A 20,183-nucleotide genomic window follows, 5' to 3' on the forward strand; every position below is an offset into this window, starting at 1 on the left:
CAATGTCTGGAGAGATTTCTGGTTTTCACAACTGGAGGGGAGGATGTTACCAGCATCTAGTAGATATGTAGCTAAATATCCTAGAATACACAGGATAGCCCCCTGCAACAAAGAATTACCCAGAGCAAAATGTCAGTGGTGTTGACCATGTACCTATGCTTCAATTATTAGACTATGTACCTATGTTTCAGTTTATTTCTAGATGCATGAGTTCATTACAGTCACTCATGCAATGTACAAGTTTTTCAATCCTAGATGATAAAACTTCGCATTACTTTTTTTCCTCTGCTTTATTCCAGTAAATTCAAAACTTAAGTTTTCATACCTGTTTCTGAATTGCACATAATTTTTAAAACATAAAATGCTTTGATCCTATAACCTAATTCTCATTGTAATGATCAAGTAGAATCAATTACAAGAACATAATTTGGGAGGAGGGGAACCAGCACATAGGGAGACTGTTTCTCCAAGGATCTGAACACCAAGCAAATTATCTCAAGTAATCCTCAGGTCTGCAGAACAGGGTGGCCAGCCCCTGGAGTGCAAAGAGTTAACACAACCCCAAGCCTTTTCCTAATATCAACCTAACAATACCCATCTTTCTTCCAAGGAACTTGAGCAAAAAAGGCAATTTTACATATTTCCCTTCATAAGGACTTAACTCTTAGAGGCTGGAGGGAAAGGGGGCATTTTAAAGAATAACCTCCCTAACCTCTGAATTTGTGCATTTTAACTAGAATCAGTATTTTATTGAGAAAGAATCAAATGCCAAGTTCCTAAGAATTTTGTCCAGGTCACCAAATGACTCCTTTGCAAAATAAGTCTTAAAGTCTAAGTTGATTTTCTCGTAGACCTACCATTTTTTTGCATAGTTGCCATGAAAATTCACACTTTAGTATATACCAACTTTATTAGATTTTTTTTAATTTATATATATTTTTTTACTTTGTCATCTTTTTCTAAAGTATTCTTGCTCTTGGTCTCAGCAGATACCCTCTTGCCTTCCTATTTAGCAGGCGGAATACAGCGTAATTTTTACCAAAGATCCAGGACATGGAAATACATTTTCAGCAGTAGGTTCTTAATGCTTAAGGATATTTGTTTAAATGTGCCAGTGATTTATTTTAATTTTGCTGCATAGGAAATAGAAATTTGAGATAAAGAAGATGATAGAAGGCAATCTATAATAAGGAAAATGAAAAGAAAAACAAAATAAGCATTTTCCCTTTTTAACCAAACTATTAAGGATGTTCCTAAAAATGTTTTGTAGGGTATTAACAGATGTTATACATAAAAGGGTGCCAAGATCAAGTAAGTCTGGGAAACAGCTCCTATCCCCCTATCCCCACCCATGGAGAAATCCTGCCATATATTGGCAGATGAAGATTCCAAAATGTCGCTCAAAGTTTTCCCATATTTTCCAAACTTACAAGGACCACAGAACACTTTGTAGCATAATCTCTATTAAGCTATCTTGCTCCATTTTGTTACCATCTTATTCGAGCTCATTTTAGCCGCTGATCCAAAATCCACAAGCTTGATGTGTCCTATTCGGTCAATGAGTATGTTCTCAGGCTTGACGTCTCTAAGAAAATCAGGGCCACAAATTAGTATTGTCTTCTCCGTGCCAATCAGCAAGCAACTATTAACCTAGGATATCAATTCAGCCAAGAATCTCAAGGTCTATGTCCTGCTATACATACCTCCTGATTGATAGATATAAATAATAAGCAAAACATTCTGCAAATAAATTTAAGTAAGAAAAAGAAGGAGAAGAAGGAAAAGGAGGAGGAGGAGGAGGATGAGAAGGAAGAGGAGGAGAAAGGGAAGGAGATGGAAATAGAAAAGAGCAGGAGGGAGAGAGGAAGGGAGGAGAAAGGAACAAATCTAAGTTATTAGATGGATTATTTCTCCTAGAGACACACATTTTACATTATGAAAGCAACAAGGGGATTTGCCTAAGGTCATGTAGCTAAGTCAATGGAAAAACCTGAGATTCTATTCGAGGTCTCATGACTCCTGACCTAACTGTGGTTCCATTCCCACAACATTCTCAGAGGTACATAAAACATCACACGAGCAAGGATGCAAAAAAACATTTTTCAACAGAGGGTGGAACACCTGTGTGAATTACTAACTAATTCTATAAGGTCAGAAGTACAACTCCATGGGCTTCTGCCCCTACATGGTATGCCAGTTCCTTCTGCAAATCAAATTCAGTTCTTCTACCACGTAACCTGAAGAACCCACGCAAGAGTTCTCAGTCTTATCAGCTACATTAACAGATCTTATTAGCAAACTTGAGAACGTTATAATTATAGATCTAGTTCACTGCTGAATGAGTAAGCTGAAAGGTCTGCCATTTTGGAAAATATACCTTCAGCCATTTACAGTTAGGACTGGTTAAAATTTGGGGGTGTCTGGGTGGCTCAGTCGGTCGAGCATCTGGCTCTCAGTTTTGGCTCAGGTCATGATCTCATGGGTCCACAAGTTCAAGCCCCGCATCAGGCTCCACACTGACAGTGCACAGCCTGCTTGGGATTCTCTCTCTCTCTCCCTCTCTTTCTTCCCCTTCCTACACACTCTCTCTCTCACTCTCTACCCCAGAATGAATAAGTAAATAAATAAATAAATAAACTTAAAAAAAAAAAGACTGGTTAAAATTTGGAGGGAGCATTATTTTGATGCTGAAATCATGCATTCATTCATTCATTCTACTGTGGGACTTGTTTAGGTGATACAGATAAATTCTCAGTATACTACCTGAGTCTCACTTACCGATGCACATATCCCATCTGATGAATGCTGTGAACAGCCAAAATCAATTCGGCTAGGTAAAACTGAATCGTATTTTCATCTAATTGGTCCTCATATCTGTTCAAAAGTGACAGCAAGTCCCCTCCAGGCTGATATTCCATGACCTGTACAGAATACCAAAGTTATTAATTCTTCATACACCCCAAAAGGGAATGTCTCAATTAGAGCCTCAAATGCTGCCTGACGTGTTATAATTACAACATCTCCACAAAGCAACCAAGATGTGAGAGACATATTGTAAGTCACGTAGGATGAGATCCCTGCCCTAAGGAAATTACATCCAATACCCAAGAGAATCACTATAATGAAAGACTAGTCCCAGACACCATGCACAGTGTTTGCAAGGTAAGCTTGAAAAGCTGAATTAAATCCACCCACTCACCTACCCACCCACCCAAGTTGACACCCCAGACATTCCCTAGGATTCGGTACACAGTGTAGATGGAAATTGCTGGAGGGCAACAAACCCTCTGGCATCCCTTCTGTATTTCTCTCGGCACCCAGCAGAACACAGGAAGGGTGCACCAAATGTGATACAACCTTTTCCTGCAACAGTCATCTGACCACGTCTGTTACAAATTTAAATGTGAAATATATACTCTTTGACCTAATAATTCCACTTCTGACCACTTATCTTACAGGAACTTATAGTAGTTTGTAGATCAATAAGACACACAGATTCACTGCAGCATTGCTTGTGACACAGGAGAGAGAAAAAGCCTGGAAATCACCCAAATATCCATCATTAAGAAATTCCTGAAATATGACATATCTAAACCATGGGACAAGATGTAGATATGAAAAATGAACAGACTCCCTTTATTCATACTGCCGTGGAAAGCTGCCCATGATAATATAAAGTGACATACAGGATAAAGTACAACCTCTTTTTTCTGATAAAAAAATTACTACATTTGTTAACATATACATTATATTATGTTTGAGGCCGGTTTGCCTGGGTGGCTACAAACTGCAGCCTGGTGACTTAAGCTCTCAGCCTTCCAGTTTCATCCACTGTAAAATGAGGATAAGACTAATTCCCTCGCAACACCCTGCCTGGCACCAACAAGGTCTTCAACTGCCAGTCAGGAGCCTTCCTTTCCCGACCTTCGCTGCATAATCCTTTCCTGGCTGGGAGAAGCCGGGACACATTTCGACCACTCTTACTCAGCTCTCTCTCGTCCTTTGCTCTGATTTCCCATTTTGTGAGCCACACTATAAATGTCTTTTGTTTTAAGTTGTCTCAAATCGTTTCTGGAAAGAGGCAAGATCCAAATAAACATCTTAAAAAAAAAAAAAGGACTAAATCTCTCCAACTACTGCATTCCAGAAGCCAATTTTGGGATGTGAATTCTCTCCCTCCTCCTCCAAACTCCTGTTTGCTTTTGGTCCAGAATTAGAAGAAAGCTCTAGTCGAGTGAGACATGGAGCATCTGTACATTCCGCAGAGGCCCCAGGCTGGTCCAGTAAAGATGCTGCCCAGCACCGAGTCAACCCTACCCCAGAGACCCCTGGAGGAGCCAGTGACCTGCATGTCCTCCCCAAGGGCTCTGGGTCACCTGGGAGTCTCCCCCACTCACGTGGCATCTTGCATGGAGCACAGAGTCAACCAGATACTGGACAATTTGAAGAGTAAGGTTCCATCTGCACTGTAATTATTGGGGAAAAAATGATTTATGAACTAGCAAGAAGGGTGAAGTGTAGAAGGAGTGGCGGCTACAATGCAGCCTTTATTGCCCCAAAGTTCACAGCAGACTGAAAGCTACCAGTCCCAGTCCTAGAAGAACCCACAGGAGCCACCTGGCTGCCTAAAGCTCACCCACTGATTCCAACCTGGTTCTCCACAGGCCCTAGTTATGTCGGTGAATGTTAATTTTTATATCTGTTTTAAACATATATTGCCATTAAAAAGGTCTTAAATGCCTTCTCCCCTCCCCAAAAAAATCACCAGTAACAACAGAAGTACTCATGCTTTTAGAACGGAAACATCTTAAAATAGGAACAATGCATATTTATGACGACACATCACAGTTAAAAACTTTCTAACCTGGCTCTATTAAAGATGTGAAAAATAGGGGCGCCTCGGTGGTTCAATCGGTTGAGTGTCCAACTTCGGCTCAGGTCATGATCTTGCAGTTTGTGAGTTCGAGCCCCGTGTCAGGCTCTGTGCTGACAGCTCAGAGCCTGGAGCCTGCTTTGGATTCTGCGTCTCCCTCTCTTTGCCCCTCCCCTACTCATGCTCTCTCTCTCTCTCTCAAAAATAAACATTTTTAAAAACTTTTTATAAAAAAAAAAAAAGATGTTAAAAATAGAATGGCTGTAAGTTTAAGGATGACAAAGTCAAACATATAGCACCCACTGGCAACTTTTAGGAGCTCACAAACTGACCACTCTGTAATACTTCACAACTTCACAACTATTCCTGAAGACTCTATTTTGTAATGACCAGTAAAATAGTTCAGAAAATAAGAACCATCTCTTAAAAGGCAAAAAGATATGTATTCTGTGTGCTTATTCAGAAGATCCAATTTCCTGAGCTGAAAATCCCCACCAAAACTAAGATCAGTCTTTTCTGAGTCAAACAACTTTTCATTTCTTCAAAACCAGGGTTGATTGGGAAGACAAGTGACAAAAATTACAACAGCTGCGAGGCAGCATGTTCCACAACATGGGACAAAATAGACACGAAATGACAAACCCCTAAATAGACTGGGTCCTTATCAAAGAACTAATCAGGCTTGAGCCACCAACACGATCCCACATTACCACCCTAAAAATTCAAGTGCCCACCGTTAGAGAACTTAATTTGGACATTTACTGAGTAAATTTGTTATCCCTATCCCAAAGCTATCCTGCTGGGGTACAGTCGCTCATTCTGGCAAAATGGGGAACAGGGCTTGTGTGTGGTCAATTCAAGCTTAACCAATCATCTTGCTGTTAAGCTTAGACATAAAGAACAGGACTTGGGCACTTTCAGAAAACACCTCTGGACTTTTAAAAATGGTACCAAAGCCAGAGGCTCCAAAAGCATCATCAAAAGTCAAAAATTAAGGGGCGCCTGGGTGGCTCAGTTGGTTAAACATCCAACTCCTGATTCCGGCTCAGGTCACTATCTCATAGTTTGTGAGATCGAGTCCCATGTCAGGCTCTATGCTGATGGTGTGGAGCCTGCCTGGGATTCTCTCTCCCTCTCTCTCTGCCCCTCCCCAGCTTGCTCGCACTCTCTCTGTCAAAAAATAAACAAAAAAATTTTTTAAAACAAAGTCACAAATGAAGAGCCTTTAAATCTCCTTACCAGATGGCTTGCTATGAACTAAACACCAGGGTCAGAAGAACACGATAAACCATTTAAGGCCAAAGTCACCACCCAGGCTGTCCCAGACAACCCATTCACAGCACCTGCTTTTGTCCAAAAGTGTGACTCCGTCCAGGACTTTGACTACTCAGAGATGCCTGGTGAGGCACTGATACCCCCAAAATGTGGCTTGTCAAACCTGCCTGTCCATCAGAATCACCCAGGGAGGTGCTTTTGAAAAACAGAAAAAAACACATTCATCAAAAAAAAAAATTTTTTTTTGAGTGCCTGCTGTGTGTCAGGCACTATTCTAGATATAAGGAAAACAGCAGAGACTAAAACAGACAAAAGTCCTTTGCCTTCATGGAGCTGGAATTCTAGAGGAATGAAAAATAGCGAACATTAAGCAGTATGAAAGGGTAAAGTAGGTTTCATTCTCACCCCAACCGGTTATTCAGGGAGCTTCTCAAAACTCCCAGTGACCGTGGGTGAGGTCCAGAAACCTGCATTTTTAAGGAGCCACCGGGGTGGCTGACGCAGCCAGCCCAGCACTGTACTGAGACCCGCTGCTGAGGAAGTTGTGGAGACAACGTGGCTCCCTGCTTCAAGCGGATGAAAAGTTTCTACAAGCAAGAGGTGCCCTTGATACAGCCAACACTCCTGCTGCTTGACGTTTTTTTCAATGACTACCTACAGCCTTTCTGACCATCACGACAAGATCACCAGCAACAAAGAGCCGGAAGGTAACCAGTCCGTCAGCACAGAGGCAATAATCCTCCACGGATGGATGAGACATGTGCCTGCCCGCAACGACCAGCTGCAGGTCACCCAAATGGCACTCACCAAGGCATGGTAATCAAAGGCTGGGGCGACGGGAGGAGGAAAAGGGCCCTATAGGGAAACAGCCCTAAACAATGCAGCAGCCCTGCAGATGGCAGAGAAAACACAGCAGCTGACAAACAAGCCTGGCTTGGAGCTATCACAGACTTGCTCTTTTAAAGCAAAGACATTCAGGCCAACAGAGACAAACCCTTCTAATGGCAGCAGCTGCAGATACTAATTAAAGGGCAAATCTTACATGTGTTCGGTTTGGAAGGAGTAGAGGCCTCTCTGTTGGTGTTTGCAGCTACACCCCAAGTACAGGGATAGCAAGGGAGAGCAATGCCCATCAGTTGTGTGGCATTTGAAACAAAGGACAAGAGTGTGTGTGTGTGTATGCGCACGTGCACATGAATGCACATACATGCACACCTGCATGCGCTCATATCCATATGTGGGGAAGGGGTGAGTATTTAATAGTCCTTGTACCCTATTCCAATTTGCACAGGGTGTCATTAGAAGCATGCTGTGCTGGCCACCCTTTCAGCAACGTGCCCTTGAAATGCTTGCACTACAATCAGCCTGCCTGAAAGTGCCACGGAAATGTAACAATGGTGTTGGCATCGTTATCTGCCCTGTGGACTGTCCCTGATCTTTGGCATCTGGGAGGAAGGAAGGGCTTCTCAAAGCAGAGTGGTCCCTGGCAGGGACTCTAAATTATTCTTCATGAAAGGCAAGGTCACCAAGAGAAAAAGAGAGAAGACCCTTTTTTTTTTTTTTTTTCCAGAAAATAGGAATCCCAGCCTGATTCATCCATCTATTCAGAAAAATCCTCATTGAGCACTGAATCATCCAGAGTCTTGGCAAGAAACAGACTGCACACTCAAACTAGGTAACTGAGGACATGAATTAATGAAGCACCCTGCACTGGTGAAGAACCCTGGGGCTAGTTAAGAGCTGGGGAGTAGGTACCACTTGTCAACCTGAAAGAGCAAAGAGCAAGGGACAGGATCTGAGAAACTTCACCATTGTTGAAGGAGCAAAAGGAGGAAGAAGTAGCCAGAAATTAACTGTAACTATAGCCGTAGGACCATGGTTCTCCAAGTGGGGCCCCCAGACTAGCAGCAGCATCACCTGGCACCTGGTTGCAAATTCTTGGGCCCCATCTTCGATCTACTAAGCCAGAAACTGGGACCATGGGACAAGGCAAACTGGGACAATGGAACAAAATTGTGACGACTAAAACTTTAAATGCATTCACTTGAAATATGCCTCGAAAGACCAGGACATGAAACAACTATTTTGAAGGCACAAAGAACCCCTCCAAGGCAATAACATACGCAGCAACTGAATTGGGGTCAATAAAAGGTATTAATATCTCATTTCACCAATGAGAACATTGAAGCCGAAAAGGCCAATGACTCCAGAGAGACCAACCAAGGAAGAGTAATAAAATAAGAACCTATATTCTAAGTAACAGCTTCCTTCCGACGGGCAGCCAGCTTCCAAACCCAGGCTTCTGAAACAGCAACATGAGAACATGCTGGTGAGTTTTGAGACATGCCTGAAAACTGGATAATCTTTTCTGAGAGATCAAAACAGCACATGTCTCACTGTCAAAACTATCATAAGCTGCCACATTTTACGAAAATAAACAATGAAGTTGTATTTGTTAACTCTCTCCAGACTCCCAGTGTCAGCAGAGGCTAGAGCCCAACACCCACAGGCCACAGGGGTCACTGTCTAAAAACAGCCAACCTCCAAACTGTCCCTACAAAGGAAGGAAATACCACCTGTGCAATTGCTTCGGTGCAAAGCGAGACAATGTAAAGAACTAATCCCAAGCAGGACTTCAGAACCGGGGACGGAACAGAAGTGCTTTGGGATGTGACAGTGTAACATAATGGGTAAAAGTATGGGAGGTGGATCTAGGGGGCCCAGCTTCAAAACCCAGATCTCTTATTGCCTACAAAAGTAGGTGTTTTAACCTCTGTGGCAGACTACAACTGGTCCCCCAAATCCATTCTTCCCGAAGCTGGAGAATGGCCATGCCACTAGATGGTATAGATGTAAGGTCATATGATCAAGTTCCAGTCAATAAAACAGGAAAGGAAATGATGTGCCCCACTTCCATATCTTTCTAAGTAAAAGGAATTTGCTTGTTCTGTCCTCTACTCCTTTCTCCTACCAGCCAGGTGAAATGAAAATATGAAATACCCGACTTCAACCACATCAAAGAGGACAACATCCTAAGGGATGAGGAGCCACAAGATGGAAGGAACCCGGGTCCCTGGATTATCACATACAACAGAGCTGCTCCATCAGTTCGGACTGTATTTTGGTATCTTTTTGTTACAGTAGCTTAGTCTATACCTTAACTAATACATCCTATGTGCAACTGGGGGAGAAAAAATTGGAATGAACAGAAGGAAGTCAATGTGAGGCCACTGTGAGGAAAGAAGATTCATGGATCGGTTGTGACTCAGAGCAAGGGCAGCCTGAAGACACATGGCATGAAAAACATCAATACAAAGCCAGCAAGCTTTAAGAATCTCACAAAGGGCTTAGATGCAACAATACTACAAGTAGTGAGTTGCAAAACAATGGTTTCTTTGTAAAGACCAGCTCCTTCCTGGAAGGACACTGGTGAAGGCATCTGTTATACAGAATTGAACAGATTTCATCATGAACCAGATCAACAAAGCGCTGTTTCCATGGGCTGCCTGCCAGAACACAGAACTAGCCTTGTTATATAGAACCAGACATTAATACAATGGACTTCATTGAAATTTTCTATACGCCAGAAAATGGCAAGCCACATTCATTGGTATGTAACGACAAATAAATTTTTAACCATCAAATTTCAAAAGGATCCAAGTTCAATTTCCCTGCACTGCACTCCAAATTTTGAAAATCCCACTGGATCTAACTTGAATTACATACTTTAGAGAATAAAACTCCTACTACTAATGTGTGATTTCCATAACACAGTAAGCAAATCTGTATGTAAATCAATTTCTATGAAATTAATCAGACATTCGTTGAATAAAAGCATCTTAAGCATTTACTTGGGGAAGCACCACAGGAAGCAAGGGAAACAGAATCCCTCCATTAGTGGAGAGAGGTGTAGCCTGGTAGGGTAGCCCCACACCCACTCATGAAGAGGACACACAGGGTGTTATGAGTATGCAGCCAGAAGGGCAACCCTCCCGGAAGAAGAGAGGCCAGGATGAGTTTCTGGAAGAAGTGATACCTGGCCCAAGTCCAGAAGGAGAAACAGGAGTTAGCCTGGGAAACAGGGAAAGAGGGAACAGCGTGGAGAAAGGTCAGAGGCCAGATCAAAGAACCAAAGGAAGGTCAGGATGAATGTAAAGTAAAAACAAAGAAATGGTAAGCAACAAGCCTAGAGGGGTATATATGAAAAAGGCCTTGGAAACCACATGGAAGAGTCTGGACTTTATCCAGAGGGCAGCAGGGAGTCTTAAAGGGTTTTAACAGTGGGATGACTTGGCTGCAGTGTGTAGAAGACCTGGGGGAAGGGCAAGACAGATGGCAGGGAGAACACTTAGGAGGTTACTGCAGTAATGCAGGCAAAAAAAGATGGCAGCCGGAACTCACCCAGTCGAAGCAAGAATGGAGAGAAGAGACAGCTTTGAGAAATATATAGGTCACCGATTCCTACTTGTTTTATTCACTGATTTCTAAATGTATCTTCAATTAAACTGCATTTGCATTACAAGTGAACGTTCAACTGCCCGAGAGCTTAGGATAATTTATGTTTCCCCAAACTTCAAAGGTTTGGTGATCTATAAGTGGTCAATAGATACAACGGAATTTTGGTACTTCACGATACCAATATAGATCTACGGTCCCCTTATCTTGTGGCAGAATGTATTTCCAGATGCAGAAATGTTCAGATTTTAGAAAAGTAAAATGGTGCATATACTTTATGTTATGTAGCACCCTAGGGTATGGCTTGAGATATCACCCTGTAATCAAATGCAATCAAAATCACAATTTTTTGGCAAAATTACAAATAGTCATACTAAAGGGAATGAAGAAGAGATTCCGGTCAGGTTTTGCTGCCAAATAAGTAACTAAGGAACTTGAGGTTATTCAGAGCTCTGGGCATTTCAGAATTGCAGATAAAGAATGGAGGATCTATAATCATATCTTAGTTCCAATGCTGAGTTTGGATATTTATAAGAAAACTGTACCCTTAGCAAGCATTTTACTCCAAATTACCAACATACTTGCGAAGAGAATGCAGACAGGGAAATAATTACAAGATCCCATCAGCAATACCCAACTGAGCTATGAAAGAAGGGTGTAAAAATGTCATTGCAGCCAGGTATCAATGTGCTGAGGCAACTAGAACTCCAGGAGACAGCTGTTTTGAGATCATTCCCCTCTTGTAAGATGGCGGCTAGAAAACCTGGAAAGATGGTCATTAAGCTAGGAATGCTAATGCCAGGGGCAACATCCAGATGGAAGCCCCACAGACAAAAGGCCCAAAAAAAGGAAGCCCCCTGCCACTGGGAGGTCTCTTAGCAGAGGAGAGGCTGATATTCCCAGACCATAAGGCATTCCAGTTAGGCTGTGCCCAAGAGGAAGTCCACAGCAGTTAATTACACCATTAAAAAGAAAAAGGGAAGGTCTACCACTAGGACAAAGTCAATTGGTAGGGATAAAAATGGTGGCACCAAAGAGGTTAAAATTTTTGAAATGACCAGGTATTACCCTCTTGGAGATGCACTTTGAAAAGTGTTGAGCCATGAAAACAAAAATAGAAACAAAACTACTAGTCAACACAAAGGAAACTACGAGCTGGTATCACTCCCAGGGCCCCTCTGGTCATCCTCATTGGCCACCCGAATACAAGCAATGTCAACCACCAGTTGTCATCACTGTTACACAGAACACTTAGAATTTGTCATCACCTCTACCATGTGGTTAGTGCAAGGCCAATCTCCTAATGCATTTGTATATAAACATTCTTGCTCAGAAGGCTAGGTGGGGCTGGGGAGGAGGTGTGGGGGGTACTTCTTTACCAGCAATAGGTTCTCAACTAATAGGAAACCAAATAAAGTGCTTATTACAGGTCAGAAATAAAGGCAATAAAGTCCCCCAAAACTATCCAGTGGAAGTTTAAGATAAATTGGAATCCAACCCTCTCTTACCCTTTCCTCTTACATGAGCCTCTATAAGAGTTTCTCTCCATTCAAGGTAATAGTATGATAGTCTTGTTTTAAGGGCTTAATCAGGAACAAAAATTGTTTCCGGGATAAATTTTTTTACTTTAGGAATCTAAGCCCCCAAGAACCTAAACAAGGCTCCAGAATTAATTTTAGTATTGTGAAAGTTATGCTACACGTACATCAGAAATACTATGGCACTGTTCAAAAGAACAAGGCAGATCTGTATGTACTGACATGGAAAAATGTCCGGGGTAAATTGCTGAAAGGCAAAAAGCAAGCTGAAGAAAAGAGTAGAAAGTAATATACAAGTTTCATAAAACAAACTATATACATGTGTTATAAATACAGACATGGAAATATTTTTTCCATGAGGGTCAGGAAGAATATACATAACCAATAATAGGTTCCCCTAGGGAAAGGGATTAGAAAAAAAGGTAGAGAACTTTCCCTATTTCATACAGTTCTGCAGTGTTTGCATCTTCTTAAAATAACTGTGCATTATCTCAATTTTTAAAAATTAAAAAATTTAAATGATGTTCACTAGACTTAGTTGTTGATCATTTCGCAGTATATACAAATACTGAATCATTACACTGTACACCTGAAGCTAATGTAATGTTGTATGTCAATTATGTCTCAAAAAAAAAAAAAATTAAAGCAAGAGTCTATTAAAGGTAGTATCAGACTATTTCCAAATAAATGATTTCTCATTATTGCCCTTTAAGCCACAGCTACAATACTCAACAACAAATGGGGCTGTTTCTAAATGGGATAGCCCTTCATCTTTAGGACAAGGAGAACAGGGAGACACCTTAAAGTCAGGACAGCAACTCAACAGACCATATGGACAAGAAACACATCCAATTCTATGTCTATGATATCTGAGTATCAGCATTGGACTAATTCCAGAGAGATGGATGAAAAGACTCACCAGATAAAGGTTATTTTTGTCCTGAAAGGCGTACTGTAACTGGGGAATCCAAGGGCTTGTGCTCTGAGATAATATGTTCCGTTCTTCCTCAAAAAATGAAACCTAGGGGGAAAAGAAACCCTTTAGACAATTATAATATAAAGAACAAAGTGTTGGGGGAGGGGTGAATGTCCCAACCTCTCTCTTTAAGCCTAAACTGATGTCTCTAGTTTAAGAAAAGAAAAACCATCCCTTAGCCCAGCACTCCACAAATTTCATTCATTCGTCTACTTTGCTCATGATTTTTGCCAGATCTGTGTATTATCTGTCCAATTATTTACTTTTGTCCTTAAAGCAACTCACTTCTTCCGAATCTAAATATCTCCCTCTTTTTCTTCTTCACCTTCTCTCCCTGAATAATTCAGTCCTAAATCCATTAGGTGGAACAGAACAAGGTAAGCATCCATAACAGGTAGTAGGGAGAGTGGGACACAGTGGCCCAGAACAGGGTGCCAGGCCCAAGCAGGGTGAGGAGGGCGGCAACTATGTGTGGGGGCGGGGGGGGGGGGGGAGGCAGTCCAATATCAGGTATCAAGGGCCCAAATAGGGTGAGGAAGGTATCCACAGGCAGCGATAGCCTGGAACGGGGCATCTAAGCCTACCAATGAGAAGAGTGGCAGCAAAGACAGTAGACTGGATACACACAGATGCATAAAATAAGCTAAAATATTATGGGTGATATCAGAGAAGGGAGCTACAAACACAGAAAGGGTGAACACTAGAATACACTCAGGGAAGTTGGACTGGACCTGGACGTATTGGTATGAACACATGGTTTTTCAATGTACAGAGATGGAGAAATAGAAAAATAAATGTGTGTGTGTGCGTGCGCGCGCACGCAAGTAGCTATATTAAATACCTGAATTTCTATTCTCTAGCTCTGCTCACTGAAAGGGATCTGGAAGCAGTGACACTCCAACAGCAATAAGGACACCTAGTACCCGGATCTTGGTTTCTAAATACCATTTTACACTAAAAGGAACAGGCACCCTTTGAGAAAGGTCTGATTGCAAGGGTGGGGCAGGCAAGGTAAAAGTACAAGAGCTTTAACATCTTGCACCAGAAAGCAAGACAGTAACTCAAAGATGGGGATGCGTCAAAAGACACAGAAATCAACCTGAAGAGATTCTCATGGCCCAGCTTAGAGGACGATTTGATTATAAAAATACATAATGACAGGAATGGCTTCTAATTCATTGACTTAAACAGGAACATGCAAGTCCATACAGCTATAAATTAAGAACCTGAAAGTTTTATGAGGATCGGGTATTTCCACAGTCTGAAAGCACCTCCCTACAGAATACTCATGTAATGACGAAGAAAGGAGTGACCCTACAGTGGAGAAGCACGGCCGATACCTAAGTGAACATCGACATGAATGTGACAAACTGAAATGGGGTCACCCGGTGGGACTCGATGAGAAGAATAGAGCATCTTGTCTGTGATATTCTTGCCAAAGATCTATAACCTGAATGAACCTGAGCAACATTAAACATATCTGTATGTTTACAAAATAACTGGCCTGTAATCTTCAGAATGGCCAAGGTCATGAGAGTCCAGGGAAAACTGAGAAGCTGGTCCAGACTGAAAAAGACTAAAAAGACAGGACAACTAAATGTTATGTGTGATCCTGAGCTTTTGCTCTAAAAGACCATGAAACAGTTGGTGGACCATGAACAGGGTCTTAGGATTAGATGGCAGTAATGTAGCATTGTGTCTTTTCCCATAGTGATGGCTGTATTGTGGTTCACAGGAGAGCGTCCTTCTTGTAGGAAATGCACATTGAAGTATTTGGAGGTAACGGGGCATCACTGGCAACATGTTTTCAAATGGCTCAGGAAGAAAAAAGTTGTTCATAGTTTGTGATAGTTTTACATGTCAACTTAGCTAGGCTATAGCACCCAGCTAATCTTAAGCATTGCTGTGAAGATATTTTGTAGATATGGTTAACAAGTCAACATCTACAATCAGTTGACTTTAGTAAAGGAGATGATCCTTCCTGGGTGGGTCTCAGCCAATCATATGAAAGAACAAAAGTGAGGCTTCCCTGATAAAGAAGAAATTCTGCCTCAAGTTTGCATTATCAGTTCTTGTGCAAGAGTTTCCAGCTTATTGGACTCCCCTACAGATTTCAGACTTTACAGTCCTTACAACTGGGTAAGTCATCCATACACGTGTATGTATGGATATTCAATGTGTATATGTATATATATTTAATGTGCATATTTTTATATATTCTAGAATCCTGGCTGATACACTGTGCTTGCAACTTTTCTATAAATGTGTGACTATTTCAAAATAAAAATGATTTAACTTTAGGGGCACCTGGGTAGCTCAGTTAAGCGTCCGACTCTTGGTTTTGGCACAGGTCATGGTCTCATAGTTCGTGAGATCAAGCCCTACATCGGGCTCTGTGCTGACAGAATGCAGCCTGTTTGATTCTCTCTCTCCCTCACTCTCTGCCCCTCTCCCGCTCTTGCTCTCTCAAAATAAATAAAACTTCAAAAAAGTAGTAATAATTTAACTTTAAATATGCCTTCTTCCATTTATTTTAACATCTATAAAACTCCCAGGTTTTAACACGCTAGTTAATATTAGACTACTAAACACCTCAAAATAGTTTTGTCCATGTACTACCTAAAATCATCTTGCATACCACCAGTGCTATATGGAACACATGCCGGAAACAACCCAACTTCTGTAATCTCCTGCACCTGATCTGTGGTCCTTTCCTGGCACATAAAAGGTGTTCAGTGAAGGTTGGCTGAACTGAGAAGCCTACATCTTCATTTGCTCACCATTGGCTCTTCATCTGACCCCTGAAGCCCCCATTAAAATAAACAGTCTCAGGCGCCTGGGTGGCTCAGTCAGTTAAGCATCTGACTTTGGCTCAGGTGATGATCTCACGGTTCATGAGTTCAAGCCCCCCATCAGACTCTGTGCTGACAGCCCAGAGCTTGCTTCAGATTCTGTATCTCCTTCTCTTGCCCCTCCCCCACTTGCACTCTGTCTCTCTAAAAAATAAACATTAAAAAATTATTTTTATTTTTTTTAAATAAAATAAATGGTCTCTGAGGACTCTTCTGGTTCTCACAGAGCCCTGAACAGGTGTGCTGGCCTCTCCTAGGTGATAGGCCTTGCTTACAGGATGTCACCTCTCTCTACCTCCTTCTCTGGCATTTCCTTTCATTCACACCCTGTGCTGGTTTTTCTCTTCTCATGCCCTTAAATTATGAAGGCTTGCCATGGCTCAATTAAAGACTCTTCTTTTATTCACCCTCTTAAGGAATGGTTGGGTAGCTTTTATTAGTTCCTGGATGTGTATTATTTTTAAAATCCCCCAGCCCACACCTCACACAGGGTCATCGTGAGTCATTCACCGGAAGGAAGGCACCCTATCTGCACATCTCTGTCGCTTGCCTGCAGTGCAGTATATTAGATTGTTTTCTTTTTACATGCACTACTTCCCACCTAAAACAGAAGCGTTGCAAGGTCAGGGCTACACTTCATGCCTCCCCTCAAGGACCCAGAAGCACACCACACACAACAGGTGCTCAGTAAGTTTGTACCGAGGATAGGTGGCTGCTTAGATACTGGGAGGTTAAGTGAATACCTCCCATTCCTCCCTTCCAAATGATCGGCAACGTCCTGTCATTTCTCCTTCCTGTGAAGTAGCTCACATTTCACTGCTAAACACAGGCTACATCATTCTCGGACTCTGACAAGCAGCTTCCTGCCCTCCGCTGCTTCTTTGACTGGAGGCCACGCAAAGCCACTGAGTCCTCAGACTCTGATCCCAACCTCCTCCTTCCAAAAGTGTAAATGATCCCCAGCTGCCTCACAAAGTGAGCTGCCATTCCAAACAGTTCTTGGGGGAATAAGGAGTTAACATTTAATAGGTACAGAGTTTCTGTTTGGGAGGATGAGAAAATTCTAGAAACAGTGGCTATGGTTGCACAACATTGGTAAATGCACTTAAGGCCAGTGAATTGTACCCTAAGAAGGATTAAAACCCTAATTAAATAATTACAACCCTAATGTTTAGGGGCACCTGGGTGGCTCAGTCAGTTAAGTGCCCAACTTTGGTTCCGCTCATGATCTCATGACTCAGGAGTTTGATCCCCGCATCGGGCTCTGTGCTGACAGCTCAGAGCCTGGAGCCGGCTTCAGATTCTGTGTCTCCCTCTCTCTCTGCCCTTCCCCCACTTGCGCTCTCTCTCTCTCTCTCTCTCAAAAATAAAAAAAAAATAAAAAAAATAATTTTAAACAGTAAATTTTATGTTATGTATATTTTGCCACAATAAAAAAAGGTTCATCAGATTTCCCACCAATTACCCTCTCCCCACCCAAATGTCTCATTTCTCCCCATTTCCTAGTCCCATCTGTTCTAAACCACTAACACACACACACACACACACACACACACACACACACACACATCTGTACAGCATTCTAGTACTCAAACCTCCAGAACGTCACACATACACTTCCACCTGCCACACTCCTGTCACGTCTCTCCGCCCAGAACCTGCATTCGCTCTCAGCAGTGTGAACCTCCCCTAACCGTCCCTGGCTCACTCACATCTCTCCTCACTCCTCAGCTGGTGAATTTGCTAACTGCTCTCCCTTCTGTGATGTTTAGCGGCTAAGCGCCTGCTTTATACATTTGCATTTTTTCTCCACTTTCCAAAGTTGTTTTTAAAACCCTGCAACTAACGGCCATGGAGCTTCAATTCCTTTCACGGGCTTCCCACGGAGCCGGGTACATTATCAGACACATGATGTGTGCTCGGACGTCTGTAACTAATAAATTGCTCTGAACGCCAAGGCTGATGGCAGTCTCTCTAGAAACTCGGCAAATGAATCGATATGTCTGGAGCAGCAGCCTTGTTTAAAAGAAAGAAAAACACCATGACCATAAAAAAGAAGTTCTTACCTGCTCTCAAACAAGCAACACTCTCGCCACAGGACAATTTTATTTAATTTCTTCAAAGGCCTGTTTTAAAATCAAACACATATGCCCACAACACAAGTATAGAAAATGTGCACACAACCATATGCTGCCTGACTAACCCCACAATGTGCACATGTCGAAACTGCCAGCTGACGGTCATAAAGGTCATCTTAAATTCATTAGTTAAAAGGCCACGTTGATTCTGAATAAAATACAACTATAGAAACACAATAAAGCAATCGCGGGAAGCTTGTGAGCCCTCAAAATGAGTCAGTATCAGTTCAAGAAAAGCTGAGAACGGGAGAGCTCTTTCTGCAACTGTAATTAACCAAAGAGTCGCCGAGGATAGCTTGCTCAATCCCAGATGTCAATTCAGCAGATGATTGCCTCTGCAGTGAACATCCTGGTACAGGAAGGGGAAAGGGTGTGGTGTGAAAATGCTCCTACCTGCTCTTGGGCCAACAAGGCCGTCTTCTTCATGACCTTCATGGCATAGACGTCGCCAGTTGCTCGCTCTCTTACCACCTGCACTTCAGCAAAGTGACCACAGCCCACGAGACTTCGGACTTCAAAGTCTTTTGCTGAAGGCTGGAGCTCCTGTAACTCAGCGATGGTGTCGGAATCTGCAAGAGATGTAAGAGTTACACCCAGGTGAGTGAAGCACTTTCCAATACACGCATCTTTATGAAAGCACAAAAAAAAAAAAAAAAAAAAGAAAGAAAGAAAGGAAAAAAGTGTTCCTATGTGTTCCCTCGCTGTCAAAAGACATTTTAGTCACTTTCCCATCCGTCATGAATAATTATAAAATCAGCACAAAAGTGTTTTTATATGTTAAGTTTAAAATTAAGGGCTCCAGAAATTCCAAAGCAGTTTCCATGGTAGCTACGATTTGAATCCTGTAGACTCAGAAAATAGGAGAACACAAATCAGGCTTTTCTTCTTCCTCTCTGAAGGCCACAGGGCAGCATTTGATCAAACACGCTTATCAGCATTTAGACTGGTTCATAATGTGACGTAAGCAACACGATTCCCAACTCAGTCGACTTTAGAGCTGACCTCCCGCTTATCCCATTCTAGTGCTACTGGGCAGTGTTATCCCACAAACCCATCTCTTTCGGATTGTCAGTAATACCTCCTTTCCCTTAATATGGAGCAGTGCTACCAAAAAGAAAAAGAAAATGGAGCCCTGGACATTTGCTCTGCAGCACTGACAGGTCACACACCTGGAAGGGTTTGCAACTATGTTTCTTTGCCTATGGTAGTACTCCTTTTTCAAGTGCAATCTCTCAGTCAGTATCTTAGTCTGCTTAGGCTGCTGTAACAAAATACCATAGATGAGGTGGCTTAAACAACAGGCATTTATCTCTTACGGTTCTGGAGGCTGGGAAGTCCAAGATCAAAGTGCTGGCAGACCGAGTTCCTAGTGGGAACCCACTTCCTGGCTTACAGACAGCCATCTTCTCACTATATCCTCACAAGATGGAGAGAGACAGAACCCTCGTCTCTCTTTTTCTTCTTCTAAGGACAACAATTCCATCACAGAGGCCCCACCTTCATGACTTCATCATCATATGAATTTGCAGGGGGACACAAACATTCAGTCCATAACAGGTGGAGATCCTGAATGTATGAAGTATGGATTAAATGGATGGCAGATTTGGAATCTACAGTATATTTACTGACACTCTAAGAACAGTAAGCTGGGACATCACTGGATATGCAATGACTCTCTAAGGATCTGAAAGAGGGAAGTGGAACAGCTGTAGCTGACTAAAAAATTCAATCCTGCACATTACAGAGAAGCTGCATCAAATATAGGGGTTATGCTCCAAAGGAAGACAAGAGGAACACGGAATCAAAATTATTCTGGAGAATCCCTCAGAAAGGTGCCATGATGAGACCAAGAGACTCTTGATATCCCAGACAGACACTGAAGTCCTCCAGGCATTAGAGCAGGTTGCCCTTTCCATGGTTGGGCACCAAATAAACTTGGGAGCTACATTCTAGAGCTACGCTCGGCAAGTTATTCACACAATAGGAGGAAATTAATCCAACAAGGGGAAAAGTCATTTCATTACCTATAGTCATTGAGCAGAATATTGATAAATTAGCCAATACAATTTTAATTGG

The 20,183-nt window shown here is 42.2% G+C and overlaps 1 protein-coding gene across 17 annotated transcripts in view; it reads right to left on the reverse strand.

The window, feature by feature from the left end:
• CIT (citron rho-interacting serine/threonine kinase) overlaps positions 1–20,183 on the reverse strand; it is a 166,409-nt gene that overhangs the window by 133,408 nt on the left and 12,818 nt on the right. For all 17 annotated transcript variants that reach the window (XM_053206540.1, XM_027043931.2, XM_027043924.2 and 14 more), the window contains exons 4-7: positions 18,501–18,676; positions 13,061–13,162; positions 2,779–2,921; positions 1,492–1,585 (exon numbers count right to left, since the gene is read on the reverse strand). In XM_053206540.1, coding sequence (XP_053062515.1) covers positions 1,492–1,585; positions 2,779–2,921; positions 13,061–13,162; positions 18,501–18,676 — 515 coding nt within the window. The remainder of the gene's footprint in view (positions 1–1,491; positions 1,586–2,778; positions 2,922–13,060; positions 13,163–18,500; positions 18,677–20,183) is intronic.

This window comes from Acinonyx jubatus, chromosome D3 (assembly GCF_027475565.1).
Source record: "Acinonyx jubatus isolate Ajub_Pintada_27869175 chromosome D3, VMU_Ajub_asm_v1.0, whole genome shotgun sequence".
NCBI lineage: Eukaryota > Metazoa > Chordata > Mammalia > Carnivora > Felidae > Acinonyx > Acinonyx jubatus.